We start from the raw sequence: 20,149 nt of genomic DNA, 5'->3' as shown, positions 1-20,149 counted from the left end.
TGGTATTTGTCGACAAAAGCTGTCTTAATGCTACGGAACTCGAAGGACTTGAGAGCTCGACGACTTGCTGACGCTTGTTGGCTCAGGGAGTCAAAAGGTACATTATAGTCACATTCCAAGACATGCTCATATCTAATAAAATAGAGGCCCACCTCTTTGGAGTGTAGGCCGTCCACTGACAAATTTCCCAGGCTATCAGCATTCTTAAAATTCTCCTGCCAGTCACACAGGACAATTTATTGACTGACCATCTAATGACCTTGATACACTAACTTTGACCCAGCTCTTACTTTGCACATTGAAAAACCACGTGAATCAGATGTCACATCAATGAGACGTGAAGCCCACAAGCTTTGCTTAACAACACCGACACTTGTGGTTTTTGAGGCTTTTTATCACCCTGGAGGAATTAAGACAAGGAGTGAAACATTATACGTCTTATGGAGCACGAGCGGATCATTCTATTAATTCTTAAGCCGATGTCTAGACGTGTGTCAACGGTAACATGTATCTAAGACAAAAGAAGGCAGTGCGAGAACACTTAAAACTCATCAGTCGGATGGTTTGGCCGGGTAGAATTACCAACATCCAGAGAAAAACAACCTGATTAGTGACTTTCATCGCTATGAAAATTATGAAAATGAGTAGGAAGAAGAATGGTATTGTATTTATATAGCGCTTTTCCAGTCTTGATGACCACTCAAAGCTTCTTTACACTACAGTTCCCATTCACCCATTCACTCACACTTTCATAGCCACTCACACGCTTCCGGCACAACTTGGGGTTAAGTGTCTTGCCCAAGGACACATCGGCTTGTAGACTAGTGGAGCCAGGAATCGATCCCGCAACCTTGGAGTTGAAAGACAACTCGCTCTCCCACTGAGCCACCAAGAAGAAGATACATATTTTGTATGTCTCACTTTAGTCTCTTAACCACCTTTCAGTTGACAGTCCGACAACTGTCCCAAGTCACATTCACGGTTAGCAAATATGCTAACGGTTATGCTATCGCTCAACAAATGAATGTGTTGTCATAGTGTTGTGTGCCAAATATGACGCAGAGATTTGCATCACTGGCAAAAAAAAGAAAAAAGAAGCAGACAAAGACGTGTTCACCCAGGTCTTGAAATCCCACTAATGCTGGATTAAACACATTCCCACTTGGTCAAAATAACCCAGTTTAAACCGAGTGTTTGACCAGTTCAAATGGGGCATTTAAGTCTCCAGTAAATCTTATACCAGTCTGCATGTCTTCAGACTGTGAGGTGAAGCCAGAGTTCGTGGATAAAACACACACACACACACACACAGGGAAACTCCACCTGATTGAACTGGGATTTGAACCAAGAACATTCCTGCTGTGAGGCACCAGTGCCCACGTTTTTACGAAAAATAATCATTAACAGCTATTCACTGTTTGCAAAATAAATTCCATATGCATATCTGCGATGGTATCGGGTGTATTCAAGGCTTCATTCTTCGCCGCCCCATGCTGACATTTCTACTGCGTTTATTGCCTTTAACACTACGCGTGGATACCGAGCTTGAGCCATTCCACCTATACATATATCATGAAATTGATTCAAGTTAGAAACAGGATTAGCCACGGATAGGTGAAACGCAGCAGTTGTGTTTCTGCAAAAGAGGAACACGAACAACGCTCCAGGCTCAGGTTGAGTTCAGACAGAAAAGAAGATATGGATCATGCCACGCTCTACTGTGCGCTCATGATGGATTTTAGTTTACATACAGAAGGATAACCTACAGCGTGTTGAATCAACTGTATGATGTCTCCATTGAGCCATTATTGAGGAAAGTGCAACTCAAAGTCATCTCTAATTTAGCCCCGTTTTCATCATTCTCAGGATTCTCAGATTAGAGCCTTTTTGTGCCGCAAACATGGGTCTCCTCTACTTACAGTTAACAAGTTAAAAAGCATAGGAAACCTTGTTAAAAAAATTGTAAATTATAAAGAAGTCTTTCCTCTGAGCTTCAAAGCACAGTTTCTCTGGTGAAAAAAAAAAAAGAAGAATCTTTGTATATTTTTGTCCTTCAACAACTCCCTCACTCATCCTTACATTCACCACGAGTGCACGGATCCTACTTGTCTGCACAGGTCAAACATTTACAAAGCAGCTAAACTATTGGAAAAGGTGTCAAGTGCATCCTCTCACTGTTCAGCATGAGCAGAGTTTGAGTTTCCATCCATTGCTGTTGTTGCTGAATGTAAATGGTAAACGTACTGTATTTATTAGTGCTGTCAAACGTTAACGAGTCAACGGCGTTTAACGCATGACACGTTTCCATGATGACTGACCGGAAAAAGACGCACGTGACGTCATGTTTACGTGACTCCGGATCGTTAAAATGAGTCTCTAAATTAGCGCTAAACTTTAAAAACAGAGGCACACATACGCAGTACACAGGTACGCTGGTTATTTGTAGCACTGCTCTTTTCGTTTAATAAACAGACCGCTCCAGTTCCACTGTAGGCACGCTAACTGGCGCTAGAAGAAGCTAATGCAGCTAACGGAGCTAACTGGTAAACGGTGCCTGGACTCCGGTGTCGCGGCACATGGTAAACATTACGTCATTCGTGTCTTTTTCAGGTCAGTCGTCATGGAAACGTGTCACGTGTTAACCTTTTGCACAGCACTAGTATTTATGTAGCACTTTTCTACCACCAAAAGCTACTTTACATTATCATACACATTTCATACCCATTGGGGTTAAGTGTCTTGCCCAAGGATACATCGGCATGCAGACTAGTGGAACAGGAAATCGAACCCACAGCCTTCCAGTTGAAAGACGACTCGTTCTGCCACGGAGCTACCGTCACCCCCCCATCCCCCCCATCAGTATAGGCACAGGCACAGATCTCGTTTCTAGGTCGTATAAGAAGCGGATTGTAAGATCAGTCTGCCGGACAGTCCTGTCTCTTTGTCCTTCTGCTGGTTCTTTGAACCCACCAGGCCTCACTCGAGTTGAGTTTCAGCTTCGCATCGCACTTCAAGACTTCACGTCAATGCAGCTCAACACTTTGACAGTAAATCCAAGCATGAAAAGGGGGGGGGGGGCGGGCGGGGATGAAACACTTTCTTTCTCCAACGCAAAGCTTCCTCTCTGAAATGGCAGGAAATCATCAAAGTCTGACCCTTGACATTAGCAGACTGGTACACATTTCAATAAGGAAGCATATGAATAAGTGAAATATGGACTGCATAATCAAAGGTTAAAGACGGTGGGTGTCGGCATCACAGTTTTTAAAGTCTCGTTTCCTGTAGCCGCAAAACTTTTAGCTTATGTGTTACAAAACCTTAAACCGCCACTCAGCAGCTTATGCTTCAACTTCATCTGACACTTTAATCCCCTGTTATGAGCAGAGACAATGGCTGGAGGGGAATGACGTTATGCCCAATGACTATATCAGAGGCCTGGGAGATACAGTAGATGAAGATCAGCGAGTGGGACAAAGAGCGCTTTCATCAAGGAGACAATATCAGGGCCCTCAATTAGTACAGGCCAGACTAGGGTGCAGGGTGCCAGCATTCACTGCTCTCCCCTGCAGCCAAACCATCCCCCCAAATTGGTTCTTTAGCACACAAAAAAAAATCCCACAGGTCATGGTCTTCCTCTGTTTCAGCTTAATCCAAGCAAAGGCATGTTACAATCCATGTGATGGAGCTTTGGTGAGCTGGTACCTGATATGAAACAAAGCCACTTAGTGAACTGACTGAAAGTTATATTATGTTCTGGCTCGACAGTGTGAGGTCGACATTTAATTTATTGGACTTTGTTAGATACAGTTTTTCAGGTTTGGTTTTTTAGGTTTCTCTGTATTCTCTGTAGTAAAACGAAATCTACACTTATTCTCAGCCATGTGCATCCATAGTATAATAATCTTATGCTTGTGTGTCACAAAAGAAAGAAACAAGAGACTGAGTGAAACAAGCACAAATCCTACCAACACCCAAGCCAACAGTGCCACCACCAGGTATGGCCTGATCACGAGGAAATATGAGGCGAGAAAGCAATCGCACACGAGGCAATATGAAGCAATATCAGGGTGTACAAGGCGATATGAAGCAGTGTAAGATGACCTAGCTGATTTTCTCGCTGCTAGTTCTTTGAGCTTTGGCCTAGACTTTATGGCTGCAGCCCAGTAAAGCCTAAAAGCAATTTGGTGTGTGTGTGTGTAGTGTGTGCCAAATACAAGCAATTACAAGGCCTGTGTAGACAGCCGTATTAATTAAAACAGAGGCGTATCTAATCCTGCATACAGTGAGCAGCGAGTGCCAACCGAGTATTCTCATCAAGTATTCTTACCGATTTGAACTTGGGCAGACACATTCAAGGAATCTGGAAACTCAAGGTTGCACAGACCCCAACACAGCAGCCAAGTCCAAATAATACGGTGATAAACTAAAGCTGTGAAACCACAGGGTTCTGCTGGACATCGCAGTATCACAGTTTCAAGGGACGCTTCGGCCAGTTAGGCGGCCAATGAGGTGGAGAGTTTGACTTCAGACCGTCCAGCTCGTATAACTGGCTGAAAATGCCACCGTCTCAGCAGATGAACGGGCCTGCAAATCTTTCACTGGCCCTCTAAATATTTAACGTCCCCTTGGTTGAACTATGTTCATCCTCTCTAAACCTCTCAATGGATGGCACAGTGCCACCTGGCCCGTAACAACCACTGAGTGAATAGAGGGCACCCTTTATTGTCTGCGCGGCTCATGATTCACACAACAATTAGCAGCTTCCAGGTTATGAGCAGTCGAGGCATTTGCTTTGAAAAATAAAAAATAAATCCAGGCTCAGCACATGATCCAACAAGACCTAAAAAGACATCTGGCTCAGTAGACTGTCAAGCAAGGATATGTATACAGAAAAAGGGTTAGGGTTAGTCTTGAGATTTCGGGCCAATTCCAATTCCTATCTTAACCCTCAATCTTAACCCTCAAGCTCAACCCTTAATCTTAACAGGCCCTCAAAACCAAGTGTTGAGGGTTATTTTGTTGTAGGGGGCAGAATAACACGAAAGCTGCGTCCAGTCTGTCAACTCCAAAAAACTAGAAGAAGAACACATTTACGTCAGGATTATTTATTACGATCCATTTGTCAGTCATGTTATTAGGTTGTCAGTTAGTTATGAGATGATACTCATACAAATACCACAACCACGGACATATTCAGCTGACAGTTACCACACACCACGGCTTATTGAAAAGTAAACCATAGCAAATGATCGCTTGTCCGCACCGGCCGGCTATTGGCAAAAGATCGTAAAAAAAAAAAAAAATGTTACGCAACAATGACGTAAGTAATCCATAATATGGGCCTAAACTAAGATAATACAACGGTTTTCATCATTTTTATATCTCTTTTATCAAAGAAAATACTTAATTTGTAGCGTACTCGCTTCGCTGCTTTCGGCGACATCTTTGTTATGTGAAAACACGCAATGCATTCTGGGTAGCCCTTGCTCCCAATGGTGGTCTCGGAAAATCTCAATATTGAGGGCGATACAGCCCTTAAACTTGTCCCTCAACTTAATTTTTCTGAGAATCGAGACAGCACTTGCACTAGCGGGAGCGCGCATTTTTTAGATTGAGGGTTAAGCAAGGAATTGGAATTCACCCTTCGTCCAATTCATGAAAGTTTTTGATAAAGTACACTTGGAGGCAAACAGATGCAATATAAAGACAGGCAGTCTCAAAAGACCACAGTCTGTCTTCTTCTTGTTTTCTGAAAAAGTCCACCTCTCAGTTTCAAACAGGTACAGTTTCTGACAGGTCCAAGTCAGCGAATTCCATACCTCACCTCGAATCCCATACCAAGTCCTGCTTCCAGCAAGACAATACGAAAGTAGAGGACAGAGGAACAGGACTCAGCAAATCCCTCTTTTGTCCCAGACGCTCTACACTTGATGGTAATCTCCCCATCCCTTGGGATTCTCCTCAGTTCACACTCCCCCCCCATGGTAGGAGATTTGCGAGAGGGTAAAAAGAGAGTTGCCTACAGACATGGCAGCTCTTGAAGGACGGGTGAATGAGTGGAATTCAAGGATGGCTTAAAAAGAAGCCTGCACATCATGAGAGTCAATCGAAAGATAAGAAGACATGGAGAGCAAAAAAAAAAAGAGGAATATAACAGCAAAGTGAGGTTTGAACCGCACAATGACATTCCCAAGAGGGGCCTCGCGAAACGCTGAATGGTCTATTCATTCATTAAAAAACGCTTTGGGTGGTAGCTCGGTGCTTGTATTAACACTGTTCACACACGTGAAGGTGAAAATATGTTCATTTTTAGGTTCAAAACCTGCAAAGTAACATCAGGAGATCACATCTCAACTGAAGATAACGACGCAGTCTTGGTCACTCTGATCCAGTTCATGGAGAGTGAAAAGCTGATGGTATAGATTACTTAGGACAAGAGAATGTAAATGGGTGGAGGAGGGACGCTCTCTAGTTTCATGCCTCTGTGTTCAGCAGGCTGTCAGTATAAGGACAAGTGATCACTCCCTAAAGCTGGTGACTGGGACAAAGTGCCAGGTAGATGGATCTAGTTTCCTTTGCTACAGCCAAATACGGCTTTGTGGTGGAAAAAAAGAGAGGAAAAAAAAAGAAAAATCTGCACCTGGTGGCCATGGAAACCGGCGTTCACCGAGTCTGCAGCCTGCAGTGCTGACAAACTGTCCACACAGAGTATAAGTGAGCTCGGCCATGAATATAATGGCTTCTGAAGAGGCTGCAGGCATTTTGCCAAAGGAGCTTGGCTGCTCGTCAACGTTGCATTTCTACCGTTATAGCACACTGCCGTGAAGTGTTGCTACTGTATGTTGACCCATGACCAATGTCATCACAGTGTAGTCTGCCGCATGAAGAAACTACGCCGATTCTCCTGCAGCAAAACACTGGAGAAAATCTGCAAACAAGCACACTCTTTTGCTCTAATCCTACACACTACCGTTCAAACGTTTGGGGTCACTTAGAAATGTCCTTATTTTGGAAGGAAAAGCACTTTCTTCAATGAATATAACATGAAATAAATCTAGCTGCAAATGCCTGTTTTTTTTAATGGAACATGTGCATAGGTGTATAGAGGCTCATTTCCAGTGTTCTAATGGTACATTGTGTTTGCTAATCATGTTAGAAGGCTATTGGATGATGAGAAAACCCTTGTGCAATTATGTTAGCACAGCTGAAACAGTTTGCTGGTTCAATGTTTGAAGGGAAAAATGAATGAAATGAAAATGAACAAAAGTGTGAGTTTTAAAGGTGCATTATGTAATAAATCTACAGCAACTGGCAATAAAATCCTCCTTATATGTCACAGAGACTCAGGAATAATGTTCATATAACAAACTGAACTCACCAACAACAACAGTACAGCCAAAATATTTGCATAAAAAAAATGCAAATTTTGCAGACTGCAAATCATGTTTATGTTTTGAAATCATGTTTTGGCATGTGGTGCCACCTACCGCCGTCTACCAATCATTGCAGTCAGTAAAGTCTCAGCTGCCGAGCAACCACGGATTGCCAGTTACGTCAGAAAACGAAACCTAAAAGACCTCAGGATTTTGAATTTGAATGTAGTAACTGTTTTTGGCCACATTCTTACATATGGCACCTTTATGGTACCTACAACAAAAATTGTATAGGTGACCCCAAACTTTTGAACGGCAGTGTGCATAACTAGATACATGAAGCAGTGGTTGTCTTCTACATGCATTGGTTGCAACAAGCGGCCATTTTGACTACATCTACATGCCTAAGACAGTTGAACAGGTGTTTCCCTAATGCAGTGGCCAGTGAGCGTATATACGATAAGCCTCTTCATGCTTACCACTTTAAAACAAAAACCTCCACGTACTGTAGAGTCCTGTTATTTGCAGGCTACGTGCTTCACACCTTCAAACTCCTACCTGGATTACGGCTGGGAAAGACGAGCCCAAATAAGTAAAGGTTTCACCGCAAACAGGAAAGAGGTGCTGAGAGGTAAGAGGGCACTCAGTATGCCATTAGCGCTGGAGATGGTTGGGTGTAACAGAGCAAGTGGCCCGACAAGTCCTCTCTTCTCCGGGGGAACACAAGCAGTAATTATGGTGTCCCTCTGTACTTTGCCTCGCCTGCGAACCTGGCATTTTGACACGAGGGGCCGACATGAGAGCAGAGCCGAGCGCACCTGAAACACTGAGCGGCGGGATCGCGTAAAAATACCGAACAACAGCTGTCAGCGGCGTTCAAAAGGAGGCTCGCTCGGGCCGGAAAAAACGATGACAGGGATTAAATACAAAGCAAACACGGAGCAGAGCCCTGCCAGTGCTTTTCTTTACACACGGTTGACAAGAGTATTCAGTCAATTAATCAATATCACATTGTTATATCATGAATCGGTCTTTTGACAGCGGTCATATCATGAAGTATAATGATTAAAGCAAAGGTATTTCCCTGTAAATGTCACCTTTAATGTGTGACAAAGGTGCATTATGTAATAAATCTAAAGCAACTGGCCATAAAATCCTCCTAATATGTCACAGAGACTCAGGAATAATGTTCATATAACAAACTGAACTCACCAACAACAACAGTACAGACAAAATATTTGCATTAAAAAAAATGTTTTGCAGACTGCAAATCATGTTTTGGCATGTGGCGCCAACTACCGCCGTCTACCAATCATTGCAGTCAGTAGAGTCTCAGCTGCCGAGCAACCACGGTTTGCCAGTTACGTCAGAAAACGAAACCCAAAAGACCTCTGTATTTTGAATTTGAGTGTAGTAACCGTTTTTGACCACATTCTTACGTATGGCACCTTTACCAAACAGTTAACACACACTAAAACAGTAAAAAATTTCCACTTTCTCTAATCAGGTCAGAATTTTTCAGTTCTTCATCACTGGAACACGAAGCTTGCGTCATTATGATGAATCGACCACTTGCCAGAAATATTTCCCTTCACTTTAACCAGGTCTGATTACAGTTGTTCTAGGACAAGGGCCAAACAGTCTCCCTTCCACCTCAGTAGGTGCAGGATCAAAGTCGTGTTGCTTTATGTGACTTTCAAACGCAAAGGCAGCAGGAAGCCAGTCGCCACCGGACATACGAATCGCCACTGGGGCTGCAACTCATGATTATTCCCATTGATTAGATCCAATTGTTTAGTCCATAAAATGCTATAAAATGGCATTTTATAACTCGTACTCGACATCAAAAATGATGAAGTGCTCAGATAAGCGGTTTACTGTTATAGGGCGGCAATTAAACCAGAAACGACTCAACATTCAAGAAGCTGAAATCAAACACTGCGAGATAAAAATTGTCCAAAAACTTGAAAGCTTCAGAAACAAAGCATCCATCACATTTATGGTGTAGTCTCGGTGTGTTTGTGTGTGTGTGTGTGTGTGTACATACGCTCTCTAACTCAAACAGCGTGTCTGCTGAAGCAGAGGTGCTTCACCAGACTGCAGCATGTTTTTCAACATCGCAGCACAGATATACAACTCTTCAGACTGACTACAGGCTCCAGATGGCTCGACTTAGGTAATCAAAGCAGGATGTGACCACCACGGTTTTCTTACAAAAACACCATCTACACTGAAGTAAACTACACCACAATTATATTTCCTTTTTAGCCGACGAAGTAAGAGTGTATCTCATACACTGATTTGTGTGTGTGTGTGTGTGTGTGTGTGTGTCCTGGTCTTTGACAGCTGTGCTGTGTTAAGAGAGCGATTCTCCGATGCTGCGCGAGTTTGGAGTTGTTGTTACTGTTACAGCAGCTTCATACGGAATCTCAAAGTCAAGCTAACACACTTGTGACTTATTGACTGACAGGTTAACCACAGTGGTCAAAGTGGAAAGTAGAAAGGAAGCATCTGCCCTTTGTGACAGAGGGAGATCCAGACGTCCACTTGACATGTTCAATGACCCCCACCCACAACCACGCATACACACATCGGCTTAAAGCAGAGGTCTCCACGGGCAAATATATAACCCATGTCCTCAGTTTCATGGCCTGTTTATGTGCTCGGTAGCTGGTACACTTAGAAATAAAAGTGCCAAGTAGGACCATATAAGGTTCTTCAGCTTGTCCTCACAGGAGAACCCTTTTTGGCTCCAGGTAGAACCTTTTATAAAAGTTCCACCTGGAACTCTTAGTGTTACCAATAACCCTTTTAAGACCCTTTATTCAAGAAAGGGTTTTTCAGAAAGAAAATGGTTCCAGGTAGAACCTCCGCCCTTGTAGAAGAACACTTTTGGAACCCTTACTTCTAAGAGTGTACAATGTGACAAAACTATAACGCTTGGACGGAGCTTCAAAACCCAACGAGGAACCTCCAGAGATGTAGACGATCGTGAATAAGAAGGTTTGCAGACTAGAAAATCCAGGGATTAGACATCACAAGGTTCACTGAGTTAACAGAGTCTCAGCACAGTCGCTCCATTTATTTCATTTATGAGCAGTTAAGATCCAAACAGAGACACGGATACCAAAGAGAAAGACATTTACTTTTGGGTTGTTGAACTTCAAAATATTAGTACTTTACATTAGGTCTATGGTTATTTCTTTCATTTGTATGTGTTTAATTCAATATGACGTACAAGCTCTTATCTGATGGATATTTAACATATATTAAGACTTGAATACCGTATTGGCAAGTGCTAAAAGTGCTAAGTAGAACCATATAAGGTTCTTCGGCTTGTCTCCATAGGAGAACCCTTTTGGAGGGTTCCACCAAGAACCCTTTTAAAACCCTTTATTCTGGAAAGGGGGTTTAAAGGGTGCAAAATGGTTCTTACTGGAACTATTAGTGTTACCAAGAACCCTTCAGGAAAGCGTTTTTCAGAAGCAAATGGTTCCAGGTAGAACCTCAGCCCTTGCAGAAGGACCCTTTTGGAACCCTTATTTCTTATAGTGTAGTGTAGAATCTTCCATTTAAAGATCTACTTTTTAGGTCACGATCTGAATTCCGTTTCTTAAAACATCTAAGTCCACTGGTACAAGTTGTAACCTTCAGATCATATTATTAACTGTTTTCTTTTTACCCAGAAAAACACTTTGAAAGAAGGATGTTTACTCCAAGCTCTATTTCATCAAAGACACAAAGTAACCGAAAATTAAAAGATAGATTTAAAAGTTACAGTGTGGCTGATATTCTGCCCACTACAGTCTTATTTGTTTTACTTTTACTCAAACTGAAATGTGGTCACGGGCTTAAAACAACCAATTCACACAGCAAAACATGGAAACCAACAATTTAAATGATGTCAAAAATTATTATAAGCCAAAGCCACTGAACTTCAAAGATTTCTGACTCGGCAAAACAGATTTAAGAAAACCAAAGAAAAACAAAAACATTCGCGTAATTTTACTCGGGACACATCTGAGGTATAGATGTGGTTTCCTGCAAATACAGTATGAGACGACACGTTCAAAAGCCATTTGTCAAAGAGTGATGAGTTTCAGCTCGATCATCTATCACCAGATAGATGATCAGAACAGAAGCACTTCACACTGGGTTACATCGGTGTAAAATGTTAAATTTGTTAACACTACGCATTGTTAACCTCCTTTTTTCATTCATCCTAAAGGTTTCAAATTGCTTTTTTGTCATGTTCCATGCCCCCCCCCCCTTTCTGAAAAGAAGAAAACCTCAAGCCAGCTGTGATTTTTTTAATGCAGCATCTAATTCAGCCATTAAATAGCACAGCAGGGTGTCTCCTTACAGCCTCGCCCCTCCCCCACACCTTCAGGCAAAAAAACCCACAGTGGGTGCATGTCAAAGATCACATGACAATAGGGATTCCTGACCCAGCCAGGGACTGAGGAATGAATCGGACCTAATTCAACCATGTCACGGTGCGACCAAAGGCACTGCTCCTGAGACAGAGTGACAGGCCTTTTCAGGCAGGACACACACACACACACACACACACACTCACACACATAGCATTCCTGTGGAAATGTCACAGACTTTCTCTGGAAAAGGTTTTCAGTATGTTGACATGACACGAGTAAAAATGATCCTTTATAATGTTTTTGCTTACTGTACCTGGTGCTTTTTTTTTGGTACACTCTTAGAAATATAAGTGCTAAGTAGAACCATATAAGGTTCTTCGGCTTGTCCTCATAGGAGAATCCTTTTTGGCTCCAGGTACAACCTTTTCATAAAGGTTCCACCAAGCACCCTTTTAAAACCCTTTATTCAGGAAAGGGGTTTCAAAGGGTTCTCTGGATCAAAATGGTTCTAACTGGAACCATTAGTGTTACCAAGAACCCTTGAAAAACCCTTTCTTCGAGGTAGAACCTCAGCCCTTGTAGAAGGACCTTTTGCAACCCTTATTTCTAAGAGTGTACCTGCTCTGGCGAGGTTCCAAGCGAGCTGAGCCGATACTAAAATGCGACGCCAACAGACTGCCGGTCACTGACTGGTTTAGAGATCGTCGTCACCGCAAGAGTCACGAAGAATCAAACCCGCCATTAAAAAAAACAACGGCGAGCATACAGTCCGCGTTCGGCGGCTGACGAGAGGTTCCAGTGCGTTCGTATCGTCGTGTATAAAACAATGTCGCGGCATTTTTCGCGCAGCAAAAAACACTAGGACCGGAAAAGTGTGTGGTTCCAAACTGCCGAAATCCAGACCAGTGCATATTTTGAACTGATGAAGAGACTAAATGTATGCCATAAACATACACTTAAATAACTTAATATACTAAAGTTAATGGATGGTTAAAAGGAGGTGAAACAGAGTATATCGCCACCTAGAGTAGCGGAGGCTCATGGCCGTCATGGCAGTTTCGCGCAGCAAAAAACGGTAGGACTGTATAAAGAAAAGCGCGTGGTTCCAAACTGCCGAAATTCAGACCAGTGCATATTTTGAACTGATGAAGAGACTAAACGTACGCCATAAACGTACGCTTAAATAACTTAATATACTATAGTTAAAGGATGGTTAAAAGAGGTGAAACAGAGTATATCGCCACCTAGAGTAGCGGAGGCTCATAGCCGTCCAATCAATGGCGTAGTACTGAATGTTTTAACCTCGTTTTCGTGCACGATGGGATACAATCAGGACGTGACGGCGCACAATCGTCAATGCGGATTCTCAAAAAGGCTTTCATTTCTCCATGAGCGACCACAGTCAATCAAATATTAATCGACATCCTCTCAGTTTCCTCTCACTATCAGCTGACAGCTACACCAACTGTACGTTTAATAAATTAAATGACGGATGTTAGTGAGGTTATAAAGATCAATTATTCATGAGTTATCTTATTCAGCCACTCTAACACTACATTGCCTCTTTTCCCTCACATTATAACCCTCTTAAAAAAGATAAAAGTCAACAATTCTACTGTGCCATTTAGGTAAACAGGTCATTACACAGGGAGGAAGAGGAGGAGGAGGAGGAGGAGGTGGGGGTGTAAAGGTACAAGCCTCAGTCTCTGGTCAGACAAAAAGTTAAGTCTGAGGACAAACACAGACAGAGTGTGTGTGTGTTTCCAGACACCGTAGACTTTGGACTTTGAGGTTAAAGGAGAAAAAAAAAACCCTGTAAACAGTCCCTCCCAAAGCCACTTTGACCTTCTGAGGACTAGACACACTGATGTTGTTGTAGCACAAAACCAGGGAGACACTATGAGTCGCCACAGTAAGTGGTGCATAAAAGAAATGCTGGATGCAGAGAACTTCTGATGCAAACCAAAGCAAGAAGCAAACTTAACCTTCTCCTTTTACAGTAAAGTACTTATTGTGTAAATGCATTGTGTAACACTCCAATATGATTATTTTCCAATGTAAAGGACACTTTTCTTTTCTTTTAAAAAACTATCTTTCTTTCCCATCTTTCTTTTTTTGAATGGAATTAGTGATCTCTCCAACTTCATATGCGGTTTTCTGCACAGAAGTGAATGAAAACGAATCTTCCAAATGATACGATCAACTTCATCCTCACATTCCTCCAGTGTTTGCTCTTACCTGACCGCTGCGACGCCGCCGGACCGAGGAGAACCAGGACGCAGCAGAAGAGGCGCTCCAGCCGCCGAGAACACCTGCAGACGCAGCAGCCACTCATGTTCACTTGTACTGCAGCGCTTCACTACAAACTTACAAGTTACACACAAACAGCGTTTCAACAAAAAGGAAACCAAAGTACCTCATTTTTCTTTTCTTCTTCTTCTTCTTTCTATGGTATGGACCGGCTGGTTGAAGCTACATGGACGACCCGCGGGGAACAAGAGTGGATAAAGGTGCTTCCTCCTCCTCACCACCACCACTGCTGCTGCTGCTGCTGTGAGAACAGCTGATGGAGACGCAGCGCTCTGCTGGAGACAGACGGCAGAGAAGTGTGTGTGTGTGTGTGTGGAGAGAGGGAGAGAAGAGAGAGAAACAGAGAGAGAGAGAGAGGTGAGGTGAGTCCTGAGTGTGAGCCCAGCCCGCAGGAGATCACATCATCACAGACTTCCGCCAGGTCCTAGAAGGGAACAATTCCACGCGCAGCCTCAACCCTATAATTACTTCTTATGGCCAGAGATGGACACGTGTCATTCCAGCACACACTGTCAATAATAATAATAATTATAATAATAATACATTGTTTTTGTTGTTTTTCCAGACTGATGGATAGATAATGATAACAAGAATGGCAAGGCAGGTTTATTACAAGAGAAATGCAGATATGAAAGACATGATACAACACTATAAAACATTTGAATAGGGAGGGGAAATCCAGAAAGAAAGAAAGAAATCCAAAAAGAAAGAAAGAAAGGAAGGAATCCAAAAAGAAAGAAATCCAGAAAGAAAGAAATCAAGAGAGGAATAAGAAAAAATCCAAAAAGACAGAAATCCAGAAAGAAAGAAAGAGAAATTTTAAAAAATCCAAAAAGAAAGAAATCCAGAAATCCAGAAAGAAATCAAAAAATAAAGAAAGCCAGCGAGAAAGAAAGAAATCCAAAAAGAAAGAAAGAAAGAGAAATAAAAAAATCCAAAAAGAAATCAAGAAATCAAAAAAGAGAGAAAAGCAAGAAAGAAATCCAAAAAAAGAAAGAAATCAAGAAGGATTTCCAAAAAGAAATCAATAAATTCAAAAAGAAAGAAATCCAAAAAGAAATCGAGAAATCCAAAAAGAAAGAAACCAAGAAATCTAGAAAGAAATAACAAAAATAATGAATGCAAGAAAGAAAGACAGAAAATGTTCAGGCTAGATTTAAAAGAAACTGCAGTGCAGTGGAGAATCATAAATATAGAAATAACTCCTTGTTTTTCACATGTTGACAGCTTGTGGACGTTCTCTTGCTGTGGATGTGAACAGATGACAAACTACGTCTTTCTGTGAGTAAATAAGAGCTTTGTTCTGGACCGGAAAAGAACTTCATGTCGTTCATTTCAGAGTTTACACTTCAACGGTTCAGCCTCTCCAGGTGAAGTGAGCACACGTGTGGATTCAGTGAGGGTCTGTTGACTTTGGATCATGTCGCTCAGAGGTAAGAGTCAGGTGAGACATACCTGAGGAGGGAGGAGAGAGGATTTCTTTTAGTTTTTAATGTGTTATACTGAAATATAACTTCATTTTATTACAAGGCAAATGCAAGAGACAAGACAGGGACAGTACTTTAAAAACACACAAGCAAAAAGAATGTTGTGTGAATAAGGTGAGGGGAAATTGCAAATCATGATCATGGGCTGAACTGTGACAAATTGCACTTACAAAAGACGGCCACTAGAGGGTAAAGTTGGTTTTCTTTTCAAGATGTGCTGAAGAGGTGATCAGTGGAATGAATTGTACAATTCATTACTGCATTGTTGTTTTTGCGTATGTTTCTGTAGACCAGTCTTTATCTTAATAATAAGGCACTGCTGGATGTAAAAACTCCAAAAAAATCCAGGTTGAAATGATTGTATGCCTGTTATTTAACAGCAGAATTGTGTCACGTACATGAAACTCAAATAAATAGAAATAAAATGAGAATGCAGCTAAACATTCAACAGTGAAATGTCATAAATCAGTGTGAGAGTCACAGCAGAACACACGTGTGTCTTGATTATTTTAGCTATTATTGAACAGATTAATACCATTAATAACACATGAATCCCTCAGATTATTTCTTACAGGTACTGCTGCACACGTCCATGTTCTCCGAGCACATTTGTTATCACAGGAACAGGCACTGGGTTCAATCGTGTACAGCACTGTGAGCCTCTGCTGTTTCAGTGTCTCTATGTATAGGCCTGCGGGCCACTGTCTGAACACGTCCACAGCTCTGTGGACGACTGCTTCACTCACATTCCACTGTCAGGGAAGAGAAAGGGAGAAAAAAAAACGTACGGCGGTGGAACCTCACTGAGAGCAGAGATGGACCGGGTCAAAGTGAGTCCTGCAGCTCTTATTTTGGAAAGCAAGAGTGAATGTGATCACAATATTATTTTGCATAATCACACACACAATACCCAGTCTACTCATTCAGTTAACTCAGAATATTTGGAGAAAATGCAAATTTTAGCTTATGTTAGACAAGGTTTGAACTCATCATACACTCAAGTCTCCCTGACTTCTGGATTATTTGAAATTTGATGAGTATTTTGACTAAAATGGTAACCCTTAAAAGCAAACTATGGGACAGTGATCCAGTGCTTTAAAAGGTTCGGCACCAAGGATTTACTAAGGTTGTTTGGTGATTTTATCCCAGAGTCACCATTCAAACTGGTGGTCATCAAGACTGGAAAAGCACAATATAAATACAGACAGTTTACGGTTACGACATTCAAATTCAAAATACCAAGGTTTTTTTGGCGTAACTGGCAACCCGTGGTTGCTCGGCAGTTGAGACTCTACTGACTGCAATGATTGGTAGACGGCGGTAGGTGGCGCCACATGCCAAAACATGATTTCAAAACATAAACATGATTTGCAGTCTGCAAAAGATTGTTTTTAATGCAAATATTTTGGCTGTACTGTTGTTGTTGGTGAGTTCAGTTTGTTATATGAACATTATTCCTGAGTCTCTGTGACATATTAGGATTAGGATTTCATGGCTAGTTGATTTAGATTTATAACATAATGCACCTCTAAAGAAAAATATACAGAGAAATATGTTGTCTTACTTTTCTGACACATTTTACACGCTTTAAGGTCCTGCTAAACCTTCTAGAAGGCACATGACTGAGTGAGGCAACACTAAATGTAACGCACAGTTTACATGTTTGACATTTAACATATAAACCAACACAAAAGCACAGCAATACTTTTTAATTAGACCAGAAAAAAGGGTCTATTTTCAGTAGCGTCACGTTCAGCTTAAACAGCGATGGTAAGCTGCTGGTCATTCTGCTGATCCTGTCAGCACTGTTCAGATTTAAAAGCTTCACACCCTTTTCTAGTCCAGGGATAAAAGAGCAGTGCAGAGAAAGTAGAGATACATGACCTCTGAGGAATTTAGCCCAAAAAAAACAGTAAATGTCAATAAAAAGGTTTTCAGCGTCTCGTCATCTAACCTGAGACAGGTTAAAGGTGTCTAGATGTTTCACCTCTCATCCAAGACCATTCAAGAGACTGAAATGTGTCCTTGGAATCAAATTTGTATTTATATGTATGTTAATAATCAAATAAATATGAAAACATCCAATATACAAGCTGGATTACTGCGAACCAATGTTTCAGTACACTATACACGTTTTTATTTGGAGTGCGGAAAACTTAAGTTCCCGATAAAATAACAACGCTCGGAGTTGTGTACTTGCTAAGTATTTCATAAGCAGCGACTGAGGCCTGAGTTATATCAGATTACTTCCAACAGCTGAAATCAGGGAGGAGGGGCTGTGGAGCCACTAAACAGCTGAGGAGACATGGCAGCTCTCTCACACACACACAGTCTCGCACATTGGTAAAACCCAAGCCCACGTGTCGCGCCAGCCAAATACTGCTCTTCCAGTCCATATGAGAGAATTTTTTAAAAATCTGTTTAAATTAAGGAATTAGAACACATTTGTTTACCTACCGTGTTTTAACTATCAGTTGATACATGTCAAACATGATCTAACAGTCCATTATCTTAGGCTCCACCCCCTCCATGAACTACAGATGTCTAGGCCAGATGCAAGAGCTGGATGGCATAGAAGGGGTTGGGTCTTGTGTGTGTTGCAGCACGAGTTATAAAGGCGTCAACTGACTACATTTCATAGAAGTCTTTGTTGCACTCTTGCTGTAGAGGTTTGTAAGGACGAGAATGAGGACGACCGATCCGAAAACGTCAGGGCACGGTGACTGCAAAAAACCTGCTGGTCTTCAGCCAGGTATTGGGTTTTATCAAGTGGACTCTTAATAGGAAACAGAGATTCATACACATGGAGCCAAAATAAACCAATTTAATGAAGAGATTATGAAAATATGATGTGAAATTATTAGCCATGGCCAGTAACAACAACCAACAAGTGAACCCAAGGCAGTGTGTGACATATAGAAGAGCTTACTGGCACATATTGTATAAATAAATACTACCCATTAGTGTGTTTGTATTTGTGTATAATCATTTAAGAATAATAAAAAAAAGGTTTTTATAGCTTCAGAATAAGCCTTTTATATGTACTTGGGGTAAAGGCCTTGCCATTCTGAGACCACATCCGTCCGTCTACAGCAGCCTGAACAAACCTGTGAGGTTTGCATTTTGAAGGTTCAGCTCACTTAGACCCAATGCATGAACCAACAAAGAAGAAAGAAGAAAAAGCAGTGAGAGTGGGCGAGTGGGGAGAGTCGTGCATGTGTTTACATCCTTTAAGGTCTGCAAAGGCCACTGTAGTTCCTTGACACGCTTGGGAAAGGGATGGGCAAGAAGGTTTGTTATACTCTCAGCATTAGATGCTACACATTCTCATTCATTCTAGCCAACTGGATATTTGAGCCATTTTCAGGGAATTAAATTCTAGAAAATGAAAAAAAACCTGCAGAAGAATATCGTCCAGAACATCCAGGTGAAGTGGGAAGCGTGGCTTGAGCATGCAGGGGCCGTGTGGCTGGTGAACTGGCCGGCCGTGAGGTAACAGGAGAGGAGCAGTTGATCCCGTAGAAGACTTTCGGGTGTTGGTGTCCAGGCACAAAGCCGGTAAGCAAAAAAAATCAAAATCAAAGCAGAGCACAGAACAGAAGTCAGCCAAAGCAACAAAAAAACAACATAACACATGGTAAGTTAACATTAAGGTGAGTAAGTGATGCGTACACACATGCAACAACACATTAAAACATGTTAGAAAAGCAATAATTTAGCTTAAACGCTGAAAGATTTTCAAAGACTTGTGTATGTATTAATACATTAACTAACAATGTCCATCTTATTTCATTTGCATGTGTATTTCTAGAACATTTGCATGTGTATTTCTAGAACGTGTATGCCATGTAATAATCCATTATACCAGCAAAGCAGAAACGCATTTATCATTAAAAAAAAAATACTAACTTTATAATAATACTAACTAAAATAATACAACACTTGCCATAGAGCAGATTATCCTTCAACACCACAGTTCCAACCAGTAATCCGCACAGTGAATAACCAAGACATTTGTGTTACTTCCTCTCAGCCAGTCGCGCAGCAATCTGGAACCATGCAGGAGATGACATTCAGTATTGGTTAACTGTATGCTACATGCAAATAACACCTATAAATAATCAAGTACAAATCAGTGAAATTACAGTATGTATGTTACTTGTCATTGCAATTTCTGTTCTACTGAACTAGTCTGTCATATGTACTTATAACCCTTTGAATTAATTAGTCGTGGTTGAAATCTACCAAAGCTAAATGAGACACGCCTCCAAGAACAAGATAAGAGATTCAACAAGCGTCCGGAAACATCGACAACATCTGGGAATACTGGTGAACCAGTTCAAAAGACAGCAAACGAGATGAACATGTAAAACGAAGGACTAGTGACAGGAGTAAGAGGTGAAAAGACCACTGATCACTGGACACGCCCACCATGCACTTCCTCTGTGTGTCATATATCTTATCTACGTATTCATATATTATATCTGCAAAGGAGGCCATGGTTATCTCAGGATAACTCAAAAACCACTGAACCAATACTCAACCAAGTGAAGACACGTTGGGGATTTAGTGAAGGTGAGATGAATATACTTAGAGATGCGAT

At 41.6% G+C, this 20,149-nt stretch overlaps 1 protein-coding gene across 1 annotated transcript in view; it reads right to left on the bottom strand.

Moving 5' to 3' along the window:
* The window catches only part of col18a1a (collagen type XVIII alpha 1 chain a), an 85,254-nt gene extending 70,981 nt beyond the window's left edge, over positions 1–14,273 (bottom strand). Inside the window, exons 1-2 of the mRNA XM_083908866.1 lie at positions 14,166–14,273; positions 13,988–14,061 (exon numbers count right to left, since the gene is read on the bottom strand). Of these exons, the coding sequence (XP_083764992.1) occupies positions 13,988–14,061; positions 14,166–14,170 (79 nt within the window). The 5' untranslated portion in view covers positions 14,171–14,273. The remainder of the gene's footprint in view (positions 1–13,987; positions 14,062–14,165) is intronic.
* Positions 14,274–20,149: the final 5,876 nt, after the last annotated feature.

The sequence above is a fragment of the Microchirus variegatus genome (genome assembly GCF_963457635.1).
Source record: "Microchirus variegatus genome assembly, chromosome: 22".
Lineage (NCBI taxonomy): Eukaryota > Metazoa > Chordata > Actinopteri > Pleuronectiformes > Soleidae > Microchirus > Microchirus variegatus.
This window is presented reverse-complemented; position numbering and strand designations above follow the sequence as displayed.